This window comes from Phacochoerus africanus, chromosome 5 (assembly GCF_016906955.1).
Source record: "Phacochoerus africanus isolate WHEZ1 chromosome 5, ROS_Pafr_v1, whole genome shotgun sequence".
Taxonomy (NCBI): Eukaryota; Metazoa; Chordata; class Mammalia; order Artiodactyla; family Suidae; genus Phacochoerus; species Phacochoerus africanus.
Genome location: NC_062548.1, coordinates 8,139,361 through 8,150,970, shown reverse-complemented (window position 1 = coordinate 8,150,970; position 11,610 = coordinate 8,139,361). Strand labels below are relative to the sequence as shown.

The 11,610-nt window shown below is 50.5% G+C and overlaps 1 protein-coding gene across 10 annotated transcripts; it reads left to right on the top strand.

Moving 5' to 3' along the window:
• Nucleotides 1-339: 339 nt before the first annotated feature.
• On the top strand, nucleotides 340-10,367 carry LOC125127079 (zinc finger protein 789-like). Of its 10 annotated transcripts, none has more exons than XM_047779610.1 (7): nucleotides 341-566; nucleotides 890-942; nucleotides 1,125-1,353; nucleotides 2,893-2,970; nucleotides 5,387-5,513; nucleotides 8,098-8,211; nucleotides 9,260-10,367. In XM_047779610.1, the coding sequence occupies exons 3-7, from the start codon at nucleotides 1,333-1,335 to the stop codon at nucleotides 10,264-10,266; spliced, it is 1,347 nt and encodes a 448-aa protein (XP_047635566.1). In that variant the 5' UTR covers nucleotides 341-566; nucleotides 890-942; nucleotides 1,125-1,332; the 3' UTR covers nucleotides 10,267-10,367. The 10 variants fall into 10 exon arrangements, with proteins under 10 accessions (XP_047635573.1, XP_047635575.1, XP_047635566.1 ...); XM_047779609.1 differs by having other exon boundaries at nucleotides 341-622; XM_047779611.1 differs by lacking the exon at nucleotides 1,125-1,353.
• Nucleotides 10,368-11,610: the final 1,243 nt, after the last annotated feature.

Sequence of the window (11,610 nt, the reverse complement as noted above, 5' to 3'; positions counted from 1 at the left end):
TTTTTTTTTTTTTTTTTTTTTTGCCCGTTAGAGCTGTATCCAGCAGCTAAAAAGTTGGTCACTCTACGTTAGACTACCGAGGGGGGTTTTAAAAAACACCCGATTGCAAGAGAGTTCCCGCCTGCTGCAAGTGGTACGAGGGGACAGAACTTGCTGTTGGCATTTTTAAAGCCCTTAGCCTATTTCTGCTGGAGACCCAGCACCTCAGGGGTAGACGCGAACGGGGCGGGGCGGGGCCTGGCAGTCACGTGGCTGAACCAACGCCCTCTGCGGCCATTGATTGGCCCCGGCCACGAGCGGCGGTTGCGTGGGACCTGAGCTCCCCGCCCCCTGACAACCTCCTCCCGCGGTCCCTTACCCCGACCAGAGAGTTGCGAGGCCTCCGCGGTTCCTAGAAGGTGCTCCAGCGGGGACGCTCTGCTCGGCGTGAGCCAGGGGTCCGGGTGACAGGCGCTGCGACTTCCCTCGTCGCCCCCTCGCGCGGGGGTTAGCTTGGAGACTCCGACCTGATTCCGGGTGCCGCCTGGCACCTCCAGAGGGGAGCCCAGCCCCTATGGCAGCCACAGGTGCATCTTGAGGACTTCCTGGAGGATGCGGCGCGGCGGGGGTCAGAGGTGCCGAGGTTTGGGGAGAAAATGGCTAGTGCGGTGGGAGGGGTGGGTGCCGCCGGGAAGCCACAGTGGTCCCGCCACAGAATGTCAGGGCTCGAGACACACCCCATCTCCCCCGTCGTCCCCGGTCTTAAGGAGAAATCACCGGGCACTGACGGAGCGTCTTCCTTGAATGTCACCTTTTGAGCGTTGAGCGTGTCAGATCTCCAGCGTTAGGGAAGAACAAAGTCCTGAGGAAGGGATGGCTAATACTGTTGTTTGCTTTGGTTTTGTTATAGATTAACAAATTGGATTATAGATTGCTCTTCCGAAGGCTCCCTGCTCACCGCAGGTAATCAAAGCAGTTTAGATAATGAAAGGGTTGAGGTCCCTTTCCCAGCCTTGGAGCCATTGATTGGGGCAGGTGGGGAGTGCGTCCTTGCTTAAGAGGCAGGAGGGCTTAGGAGCAGTGTTTTCAGGGAATGTGAATGGTGTGCGATGGATTTTTCTTAAAGATTGACTTACATAAAGCAGGGTTCACCGGTGGCCAGAGAAGCGCAAGAAAAAAAAAAAAAAAGGAAAATCCTCCGTATCCCATCATTTGTGTACTCCCTGAGAGAAACAACATTGAACTTACTATGTTGAAGAAGAACTGAAACGGAGGCAAACCACAGTCTGGGTGTGCCCCTGGGCCAGGCACCCAAGCTGCAGAACCAAGGCTTAAACTCCTCATTTCTCCCAAATGCTGGCTCTATCCTTAAAGGTAACTTAAGTCAGGGTGACCTTGCAGCTTCCTAGCCAATCAGCTACAAACAAGTAAACATGTCCCCTGCTACTATTCTAAAAGGAATGTCGGTTTCTAAGAGCAGCCAGTCCCAATAAATAACAGACTTCCTCATTCGTGTGCATGGGAGGAAAATAATTTTCTCTCTCTGCTTCTAAGTTCTTAGCTAAGACTCTTGCAATAAAAGATTAAAACAAGCAAGTTCCTTAACGTGTGTATATCATGTATACATGGAAGATACCCAAGACAAACGATTAACCCCAGAGGTGGCTTAGAATTCAGGTTTAAATATGATCTTTGTTGGGAAAGGCGTGGGGGGAGGTCCTCTTCCTGGGAGAGGCTGAAACTGCCGTTAGGGTAAATATTAAATCTTGGTTTGCTGACATGAGGCTTAGCATGACTGAGGGCATCAGGGGCCTGTTGTTTTTTTTTTGTAACACCGGTCCCTAAGGTGCCCACAGCTCAGAAGAATCCACATTCTAAAGTGGCATAAATTGGGGTGGTTTGTTCTATTGTCACCCCTTCATATGCTTCATCAACTGAGCGGTAACTGCTGAGAGCCCCCTCTTGTTAACACATTGTTTTGAAGTCTCCTTGTTCGTAGTTAGGCTTTTGAAAAAAAAAAAAAAAAGTTAGGCTTTTCTATGAATAAAATGTTCATATCGAGTAAAGCCCTCCAGATTTTCTTTTGACCTGACCTATATAATTACCTAATATAGCCTGAAATCTCTGATAACTACCTAAAGTCTACTATGTAGCCTAAAATATCTGAGAACTGCCCTAACCTGGTGTTGACACTCTCTGAGCTGATTGTGTGATAGGGAAATAAAGGAAGACCACTCAAGTGAGCACAAGCAAAGGTGTTTCATCCAGAGCTTGGTTTACTAAGGGAGTTGGTCCCCATCGCCTGTGTTTGGCAGAAATTCAAAGGCAAGCAGGGGAAACTTTATAGGGGGAAAACTCCAATAAGCCAAGTTTGGAGGCTGTTGTCTTGGAAACGCTGGAGGGAGTTTAAATAAAAGCAGGACATCTTATGTGACTGAGTGGGGTAGCATCTTTGGCTTTTGCTTTTGGTCCTGGATGGAGGAGGGGATACATACTAGGGATAAGCTGGCATGTGTTGGGGCTTTGTTTGTTGCTGGATTGCTTGTGGTTTGGGTTCCAGGCTGGTTGCCACAGGGTGCAGATCAGAGTTCTGTTTTTTTCCTGTGTTCTAGACCCTTGGTGTATTGAGTTTCTCAGTGAGATGCTGAGGAATTATTCTAGGCAGAAGGGGAGGGCACAGCCACAGGTTTCCTTGGATAAAGACTGGAAATTAATCTAGCTTCAGAAATTCCTGTTCTAAGGGTTGCTTTCATTTTCATTTTGTGTTGGAATTTCACATATTCCAACACCAAGCACAGTGCCTTTGTACGAGCTGAGGTTTGTTGGCTCCGTTAGCATTCCCTGTCCAGAGTCTGCTGAGTGAGAGACCTTCAAATGGGGGCTGGCCTTACCAGTTCTGTTTCCCTCCTTCAGCTGGGCACGATGGCTGGGTTCCTGCCCCATGTCAGAGGCCAGGCCTTGGAAGCCATGTTCCTGACAGTCCCGTGGAAGGTGAGCTGGCTCCCCCCACACCCCCACCCCCACCCGCCCCGTCTTGGTAGAGTCTCAGCGGCTTTAACTCCTCAGTTCAGGTTAAGCCACCTTCATCAGCGGGGGGATTTGTCCGTCTTGGAAGTTATGATGTAAAGAGCTTGAACTCTGGGGTCAGACGGGTTCCAATCCAGACTATAGTTTTTATTTATTTATTATTATTATTATTTTATGGCCACACCGGAGGCATACGAAAGTTCGCAGGCCAAGGACTGAAGTCAAGCCGCAGCTATGGCAATGCAAACAGCAGATCCCTTGAGCCGCTGCACCAGGCCGGGGGTGACTGAGCATCTCCACAGCGACCCAAGCTGCTGCAGCCTGATTCTTAACCCCCTGCAACACAGCAGGGCCTCCATCGAGACTCTTATTTTTTTATTTATTTTTTTAATTTATTTTTTTTTGTCCTTTTTTTGTCTTTTCTAGGGCCGCACCTGTGGCATATGGAAGTTCCCAGGCTAGGGGTCTAATTGGAGCTGTAGCTGCCAGCCTACACCCACAGCCACAGCAACTCGGGATCCTAGCTGCATCTGCGACCTACACCACAGCTCATGGCAATACCAGATCCTTAACCCACTGAGTGAGGCCAGGGATCAAACCCACAACCTCCTGGTTCCTAGTCAGATTTGTTTCCACTGTGTCACGACAGGAACTCCGAGACTCTCTTTTAGATGTGATACCTTTGGAAAGTTACATGACCTCTCTGGGTCAAGGGTTCCTTATCTATAAAACAGGATAGTGACAGTAGCTATTCAGTTGTGAGGATAAATGAAATGAGGCACATGGGGAACTTTACAGAGCATCTCATTATACTCTGCGCTCTAAGTTATCGCTTTTTTTTTTTTTTTCTCTCTTTTTTTTAAGGGCCACACCCTCAGCATATGGAAGTTCCCAGGCTAGGGCTTGAATCGGCGCTGCACCTGCCAGCCACAGCCATGCCAGATTCTTAACCCACTGAGCAAGGCCAGGGATCGAACCCGAGCCCTCCTGGATACTAGCTGTGTTTGTTACTGCTGAGCCACAACAAGAACTTCTAAGTTGTAGTTCTTGTCACAACAGTTGTTCCCGGTTTGTGTCAGTGAGCATTATTGTGTACCTACTGTATACCAGCCAGTACTGTCCTTTGTGCTGGGAGATAAACGCTCACCTAGAGAGTTTACAAGCCACTTGGAGAGGGAGGTATATAAACAAATTCCTGCAGGTGGTTCTGGTCCAGGGAGGATGATGGGGTGGTATCGGGGCTCTGAAGCCAGATCCCTGGAGTCAGGTGTGGGCAGGAGGCAAGGAGGCCTCTGGGCTTCAGGTCTGTCTCCAGAGGGGGCTGTGGGAAGCTCTCAGGTGGAGCTGCTATTTCCTGTTGGTGACAGCCCCTCCCTGCATCATGACCCTTGGAGCCCACACAGGCCTCCGGGGAGAAGGGAGAAGGGGCCGTGGGGGGCAGAGGCCGGCCTCTCCAGGCCGCAAGGGTGGGTGTGGGGCACCCTCCCTTCTCGGCCCACAGGAGGTGAGCGCCCAGTTGCCCCTGGAAGCGGCTGCCCTTGCCTTGTGCTGAGCAGCCTCTGCCTGGCCCCTTGAGCTCCTCCCCACCCTCCGGCTCCGGCTGGGCCCTGGGCGCTGACCTTGCTGTGTCAGCGGCTCCCTGGCTCTTGCTTCAGGTGGGCTTCTGGCAGTGGGATGGAGGGGTCGGGACCAGAGCCCTGGAGGGCATCGCTGCGGGTGTTCACCCCCCAGTCCCTCCCTGCCGGGCTGCTGGGTGAAGCGCTGCCTCCTCTGAGGCCCTGGCTCCAGTCTGGCTCCTCCAAGAACTTCCTGGGTCCCCCAAGCCCCTCCGTTTTTATCCCCTTCAGACCTAGTGAGTGAGGGCTGCCTCGCTGGCCCCGTTAGCCTGTCCTTTCCTTTGTGAAGAGTCCACACGCCAGCCTGTCCTCAGGGACCTCATCTGCCTGCACCTTCTCTTTCCTGAGAGAACTGGGCAGAAGAAGTGTGTTCCGTGTGAAGGTAGGACTGTCCGGAGCAGGGCTGGCAAGCTGGCCTGGACCTGGGGGCAGTTTTCTGGGTCACAGCCACGCCCATCGCTCTCCCAAGGTCTGTGGCTGCATCTGTGCCCCAGGTGCCAAGTTGACTGGTTGCAGCAGAGACTGAGTGGCCAGAGAAGCCTGAGCTATTTACCTGTCCCTCTAGAGAAAACGCCTGTGGACTCTAAATGTAGAAGAAAGAACGTGGGGCCTGAGGGTCTGAAGACTTGAGCCCTGAATCTGCTCATGAACTGAATGAGCTTCCCCAGCCACGGCGGCTCCTCCAGTCTCCCCTGTAGAATAATGACAAGAGCTCCCAGAGGTGCGCTCGGAACGGCAGCTCTAATCCGTCCCTGTGTTTTCAGGAGATGCTGTCCTTCGAGGATGTGGCCCTGTACTTCACCAGGGAGGAGTGGGACACGCTGGGCTGGGCTCAGAAGGGCGTCTACAGAGAAGTGATGCTGGCCAATTACAGAAACATGGTCTCCTTGGGTAATGAGTCCGCTTGAAGACCTGACTTTGAGTGTCTCCACAAGTCCTCAGTCTCTTAGCTGCAATTCCAAGAGCAGAAAAAGCTCTGAAAACCAGAAGTTTTCCATAACATGTCTGGATATAAGACCCAACCTGAAGTCATTAGGGGGTACAACCTGACTTCATCCTACAGGAAGTTATTTTCATCTGCTGTTTATCATCCTTTTTCTCATTTGGTCTTTGTATCCATCTGTGTAGCATCAGAAATATCATTGTGTTTGATTAAGGCTTCAGCTCCAGACCCCATGGTGGGGGGGGGGTATATAATAGAAAATAGACACACCAATTCACCTTTCTGAAATCCGGAAAAATTCTGAGTCCTGAAACACATCTGGTGCTAAGGTTTTCAAGAAGGGAGTATAGACAATGGATAGTTTCCCTTTATCTTAGAGTCGAGAAAGGCCTAATCCGCTCCACCCCGACCCAGATCCTCCAGTCTGGAAGACTCCTAGGAGTTGAAGAGATTATGGCTGATTTGCATTCCAAAGTCTAGCATCGTATTCTCTTGAAAGGCCTTTTTCTTTCTTCTGTCTGAAAATGGTTTCCTTCTCCACATCACTGGGTGCCCAGGAAACGATTCTTCACCAACTTCACTTACGAACCTTCACGGCTTCCGTCTTCCCAGGGGCCGACCTGTGTCTCACTCCCAGGCAGGGTCTCCCACGGTGGGAGGTTCCCGGCTGAGTTTTTTCTTTCTGGGGCATGTTTGAGCCCGGGCTGACACTCTCGGCACAGAGCTTTGACCACCTGTCTTGTGTGGGATTGCGCACCCACCACTGGAAGTTGTTACGCTGACATTTGTTTTAAAAGCACTGTGAGGAGATACTGAAACACATGGAAGACCGGGGAAGGCATAAAGGGAAGGGGAGACTTCCGGGGTAACACTTAATATCTGGAATATTTCCTTCCTGTTTTTCCCTTATGGTTTTTTTAAACAGCTAGCTAAGTACAGTCTATGTATAATTCTGTAATCCTTTTAAAACTTAACATCATAGTATCAGCATTTCCCCTATGTTATTAAAAAATTCCCTAAGTGGGGAGTTTCCATCATGGCTCAGTGGTTAATGAGTCCGACTAGGAACCATGAGGTTGTGGGTTCAATCCCTGGGCCTTGCTCAGTGGGTTAAGGATCGGGGTTGCTTCGAGCTGTCATGTAGCTTGCAGACTCGGCTTGGATCCTGCGTTGCTGTGGCTCTGGTGTAGGCCAGTGGCTACAGCTCCGGAATAAAAACCCCTAGCCTGGGAACCTCCATATGCCGCGGGTGCGGTCCTAGAAAAGACCAAAAAAAAAAAAAAAAGCTCCATAAGTAGAGAAGAAAATTAAAATAATCTGCATGCCCACTGCCCAGCATTACCCCGGTTAACATTGTGGATTACTTTTCCCTAATCTTTTCATATATGTGTGTGTGTGTGTATATATATATTCACCAGGGAGTATTACACACACACACACACACACACACACACACAGTCCCATGTATGAAGGTGCAACGTAAGATTTTTCGACTTTACAGTGGGAAGAAAGCAATACACATTTAGGGGAACCCCCATACACACCAATTTCCCAGGGCACAAGTGACCACAGAAGCTCATCTTATTCAGCCTCACATGGATAGTCAGTGGAAAGTGAACTTCCAATTTTGACCCTTTCCCCGGGTAGCAACCTGCAGACCATACTGTCTGGTGGTGCTGAGCTCCCAGCCAGCCATGTGCTCACGTGAGCACGAGGGTCCACAACCAGGACCCTCACAGCCATTCTGTTTTTCACTTTCACTACAGTATTCAGTAAGTTACATGCGATGTTCGTCCTTTTATTATAAAGCAGGCTTTGTGTTCGATGATTTTGCCCTACTGTGGGCTAATGTAAGTGATCTTAGCATGTGTAAGGGAGGCCAGGCTATGACATTTGGAAGGTTAGGTGTATTAAGTGCATTTCCGACTTAGGTTTCAACTTAGGTTGGGTTTATCGGGAAGTTACCCTACCATTAAGTGAAGGAACATACACACACATATGCAGTTTTTAAAAACAAAACTGGGGTCGTACTTTGCATGAGTTTTGAATCAGGCTATACCTAAGTTTTGTATTCTGCTTTAAAATATCCAGGGAGCATTTTCCTGTTTCAAGAAAAACTCTTTGAGCACACAGACTTTCAATATCTGCCTAGTATTTCTGCCTCTGTTGTATTCATGGGCTACGCTTCAATCCTCCCCCTGTTAACTGGTAGCTTATTTCTCAGTTCTGCTCTGTTAGAATTCTGCTGAGCATCTCTGGTACATTCATCTTTGTCCTAATTTTTCCCTAAGCTGTATTTCTGAGAGTGCAATCCCCATGGCCAAGAGGGTGACGATAACTCAGGCTCTTCACAAAGACTGCCAAATCTTCACAAAAACTGTGCCGCCGTCTCTCCTCACCAGCCCCTCTGATGGCTGGCCTGATCTCTGCTTGTCGCTGTAGCCCCACCACTTAGACCCCCGGGGGTGATCTGAGCTCTGGGCCTTGTGCAGCTCACTAACCACCACATCCCGTTTACTTCCCCACGAGTAGGATTTCAGTTCCCCAAACCTGAGGTGATCTGTCAGCTGGAGCAGTGGGAAGAGCCGTGGATCCTGGATCTACCAAGAGCTGGGACTGGGACGGCTTCCGGTAGTGCTTGCCCAGGTGCGTGCGGAGAAGACCCGTGGGGACGGCAAGTCCCCTCAAGGAGCCCCCCGCCCCCCCAGATACCCAGCCAGGGGTCTGGCCTGTGTTCTGCCTGTTGACCCCTGCTGCCCCCTGCAGGTGGAAGGTATGATCGCACCCCCATCCTCCAGGTGAAGAAGCGCTGTCACAGCGCTGGCAGGCCCACCGCTGGGGTCTGATTTCAAGTCCGCCAAAGCTCATCCTCTTTCTCCAGCCGGTTTCTCTGAAGCAGCCGGCCTGGTGGTTTCCGACGGCTCTCAGGCCGTCCTAGACGCTCGCTGCTCCTTCCCACCCTCCGCCTCCCCCTCTGCCTCCGCTTGTTCCCTTGCTCGCGTTGTGCTTCCCACATTCCCTCGAGTTTCGTGATGTCCCTCCTTTATCCTACTTACCAGGTCCTGACGGCTGCTTGCGCCCATCCTCACGTCCCTCCACGCCATGGCTTCTCCAGCCCAGCATCGCTGGCATTTGGGGCTGTTTCCTTCTTGGCTGTGGGGCCGTCCTCTGCGTGGCACCACGTGCAGTGGCGGCGGCCTTGGCCTCCAGCCCTACCTTCTGGGAGCGCCGTCCCTGGCTGAGAATCACCACTGCGTTCCCTTGATTTTGTACCTGTTTCTCTCCGGTTGCTTTTCTCTTCTGGCTTCTGTACTTTCTCCACTGTTAAGAAGTAGTTTCTCCCAGAATTATTAACATAGAGGATCTACCGCCTTCCTACCGTTGGCGACACTGCTGGGGTCCTGGGTTTTCCCTCTCACGGTGATGGGTTCGTTCCGTTCTCACATTCTCTGACACACACTCTTGTACATATTTTGGTCGGTCAGCTGACGTCCAGAGCCTTTCTGATGTGAAAGCCGAGAGTCCTGGGAAAATGGGAATGTTGGCCTCTGGTATGAAGGTCTAACTAGGTGAGCGTTTCTTAGCCCCGCACGAGTGTCTTGTGTCACCAACAGGTGGCTTCTTCCTTCCCTGCTGTGGTGGTCTGGTCATTTACATGTTGTTTGTTGTTGTTGTTTTTTTTTAATTTGGCTAGGTTCCACAGCCAGATTCGAGGTGCAGGAGCCGCCTGCAAAGCAGAACATTTCTGAAGATTTCGAGTCGTGTACGATGTCGCTGGTAAAGCAGAAAACGGCCAGGAAACCTTCAGAAAAGTTGCGTGAATGTGACGAGTTTGTGTACGGACTTGCACTCCCCACGCTCGCTGATGAAGGCTGGCAGGCCTTCCTTCAAAACTTTAACCTCGTTCAAGATTGGGACGCTCCGGCAAGGACAAAGCAGGGCAAACACGATGCGTGTGGAAAAGCCCCCAAGCCGAGATCAGTGCTCCCGAGGCAGACGCGAATTCTCACAGATGCAAAATCGTACGAGTGCAGCGAATGCGGAAAGGTCTTCCGGCGTCAGGCAAACTTTGTTCGACATCAAAGAATTCACAGTTCAGAGGACCCCTTTGAGTGCCACATATGTGGGCAAGCCTTCGGACAGAAGTCTGCTCTCACTGTCCACAAACAGTGTCACTCGCAGAAGCAGCCATATAAATGCCAGGACTGTGGAAAGGGTTTCCGTCAGATGGCGTATCTGGTTGAACACAGGAGGATCCATACCAAAGAAAGGCCCTATAAATGCAGCGAATGTGAAAAAACGTTCCGTCAGAATTCAACCCTCATTCGACACCAGTTAATCCACAGTGGAGAGAAACCCCACAAATGCCTCGAATGTGGGAAAGCCTTTGGCCGGCACTCAACCCTGATGAGCCATCAACAGACTCACAGCAAACAGAAGGCCCACACGTGCAGTGAGTGTGGGGAATCCTTTGGTCGGAGGGTAGATCTCATTCAGCATCAAAGAATCCATACCGAGGAGGAGTTCTTTGAGTGCAGAGACTGTGGGAAGACTTTTAGTTTTAAGGCAAATCTGCACCGACACGAGGTCATTCACACCGGAGAGAGACCCTACAGATGTGACAAATGCGGCAAGTCTTTTATTTGGCGCACAAGCTTTATCAAGCACCAGGGTACTCACAGAGAGCAGATGGCTACCTGATACCAAGTGGAAAAGCTACCACTCTAAGACCAGAACGTGGCTCTCGCTGCCGGTACATGTAACGGGACTGTGTGGTGAAAATAAAGAGGAACTGAAATGGGTTTTCTGAGGGACCCTCTTTATGTGGCTGTCCTTCTTGCTGCAGGCAAGCATTCCTCAATAGGGAGTTCCCTGGTAGCCTAGCAGGTTGAGGATCCAGTGCTGTCACTGCTGTGGCTCAGGTTACTGCTGTGGCTTGGGTTTGATTCTTGGCCCAGGAACTTCTGCCTGCCATGGGTGTGGCCAAAAAAAAAAAAAAAAGACTTCCTGGATAGAAATGTCATAGGCTATTGTATCCAGTTTCTCCAAGTCAAGGGACACAGAAGGCACAGAAGCTTTACTCTGTGGTCCCCCAGGCTGGAGACCTTGTTCTGGATTGTGAATGATTTAAGAATGCTTTCTTGGTTTTATATAGGAAAATTATCTGCAATTGTATAGATTTGTGTTTCCGGGGGGGGGGGTTTCTGGCTACACCTGCAACATGCAAAAGTTCCCAGGCCAGGGATCAAACCCACGCCACAGCAATGACCCAAGCCACAGCAGTGACAAGGCCAGATCCTTAACTGTTAGGCCACCAGGGAACTCCTCGACTTGTATTTTTCTTTTTAAGGCCCTCACCTGCAGCATATGGAGGTTCCCAGGCCAGGGGTTGAATTGAAGCTGTAGCCGCCCACCTACACCGCAGCCACAGCAACACAAGATCCAAGCCACATCTACATCTTACCAACACTGCAGCTCATGGCAACACCGGATCATTCACCCACGGAGCGAGGCCAGGGATCAAACCGGCCTCCTCATGGATGCGAGTCGGGTTCTCACCCCACTGAGCCACAATGGGAACTCCAAGTGGGATTCCAGTGATTACCAGATCTCGCTCCCCTGCAGTGGAATGTTTGTGAAGCATGAGTTTTACACTTTTCAGAGTTTTTCCCACGGGATGACACATGCCCTTTGTGTGGCAGCTTCTTTATTAGCTCTCTTCCCTTCTCTGCATCCCTTTTAACTCCCCGACCCGTATCTCAACACCTCTTCTCCCCACAGGTAGGCTGGTGCTGTTCAGACCCCCTCATATTAATCAAATCTCTTTTACATTTCCTCTTGAAGTTATTCTTTTCTTGTTCCCAGCAGTTCCATGATTTCTTAGCCAGCACATAAAAAACAACAGATTTCTGTTAGCAATGAGAAAAAAGCACGCAGGCACCCCATAAGATAAAGGAAACTTAGGCCTTTCAAGAGGAAAATAAATGTTAGATTGTGTACTGGGTTAAACATCAGTATTTCTGTACCAGTCAGCACCAACTGGTT

What these genes read in the sequence shown, in the direction of transcription:
- LOC125127079 (XM_047779610.1), top strand. Translation starts at nt 1,333, where the DNA reads ATGCTGGCTCTATCCTTAAAG. An exon ending in TGCTGGCTCTATCCTTAAAG is followed by an intron (nt 1,354 to 2,892) that starts GTAACTTAAGTC and finishes TCCCTCCTTCAG; the next exon opens with CTGGGCACGATGGCTGGGTT. An exon ending in TCCTGACAGTCCCGTGGAAG is followed by an intron (nt 2,971 to 5,386) that starts GTGAGCTGGCTC and finishes CTGTGTTTTCAG; the next exon opens with GAGATGCTGTCCTTCGAGGA.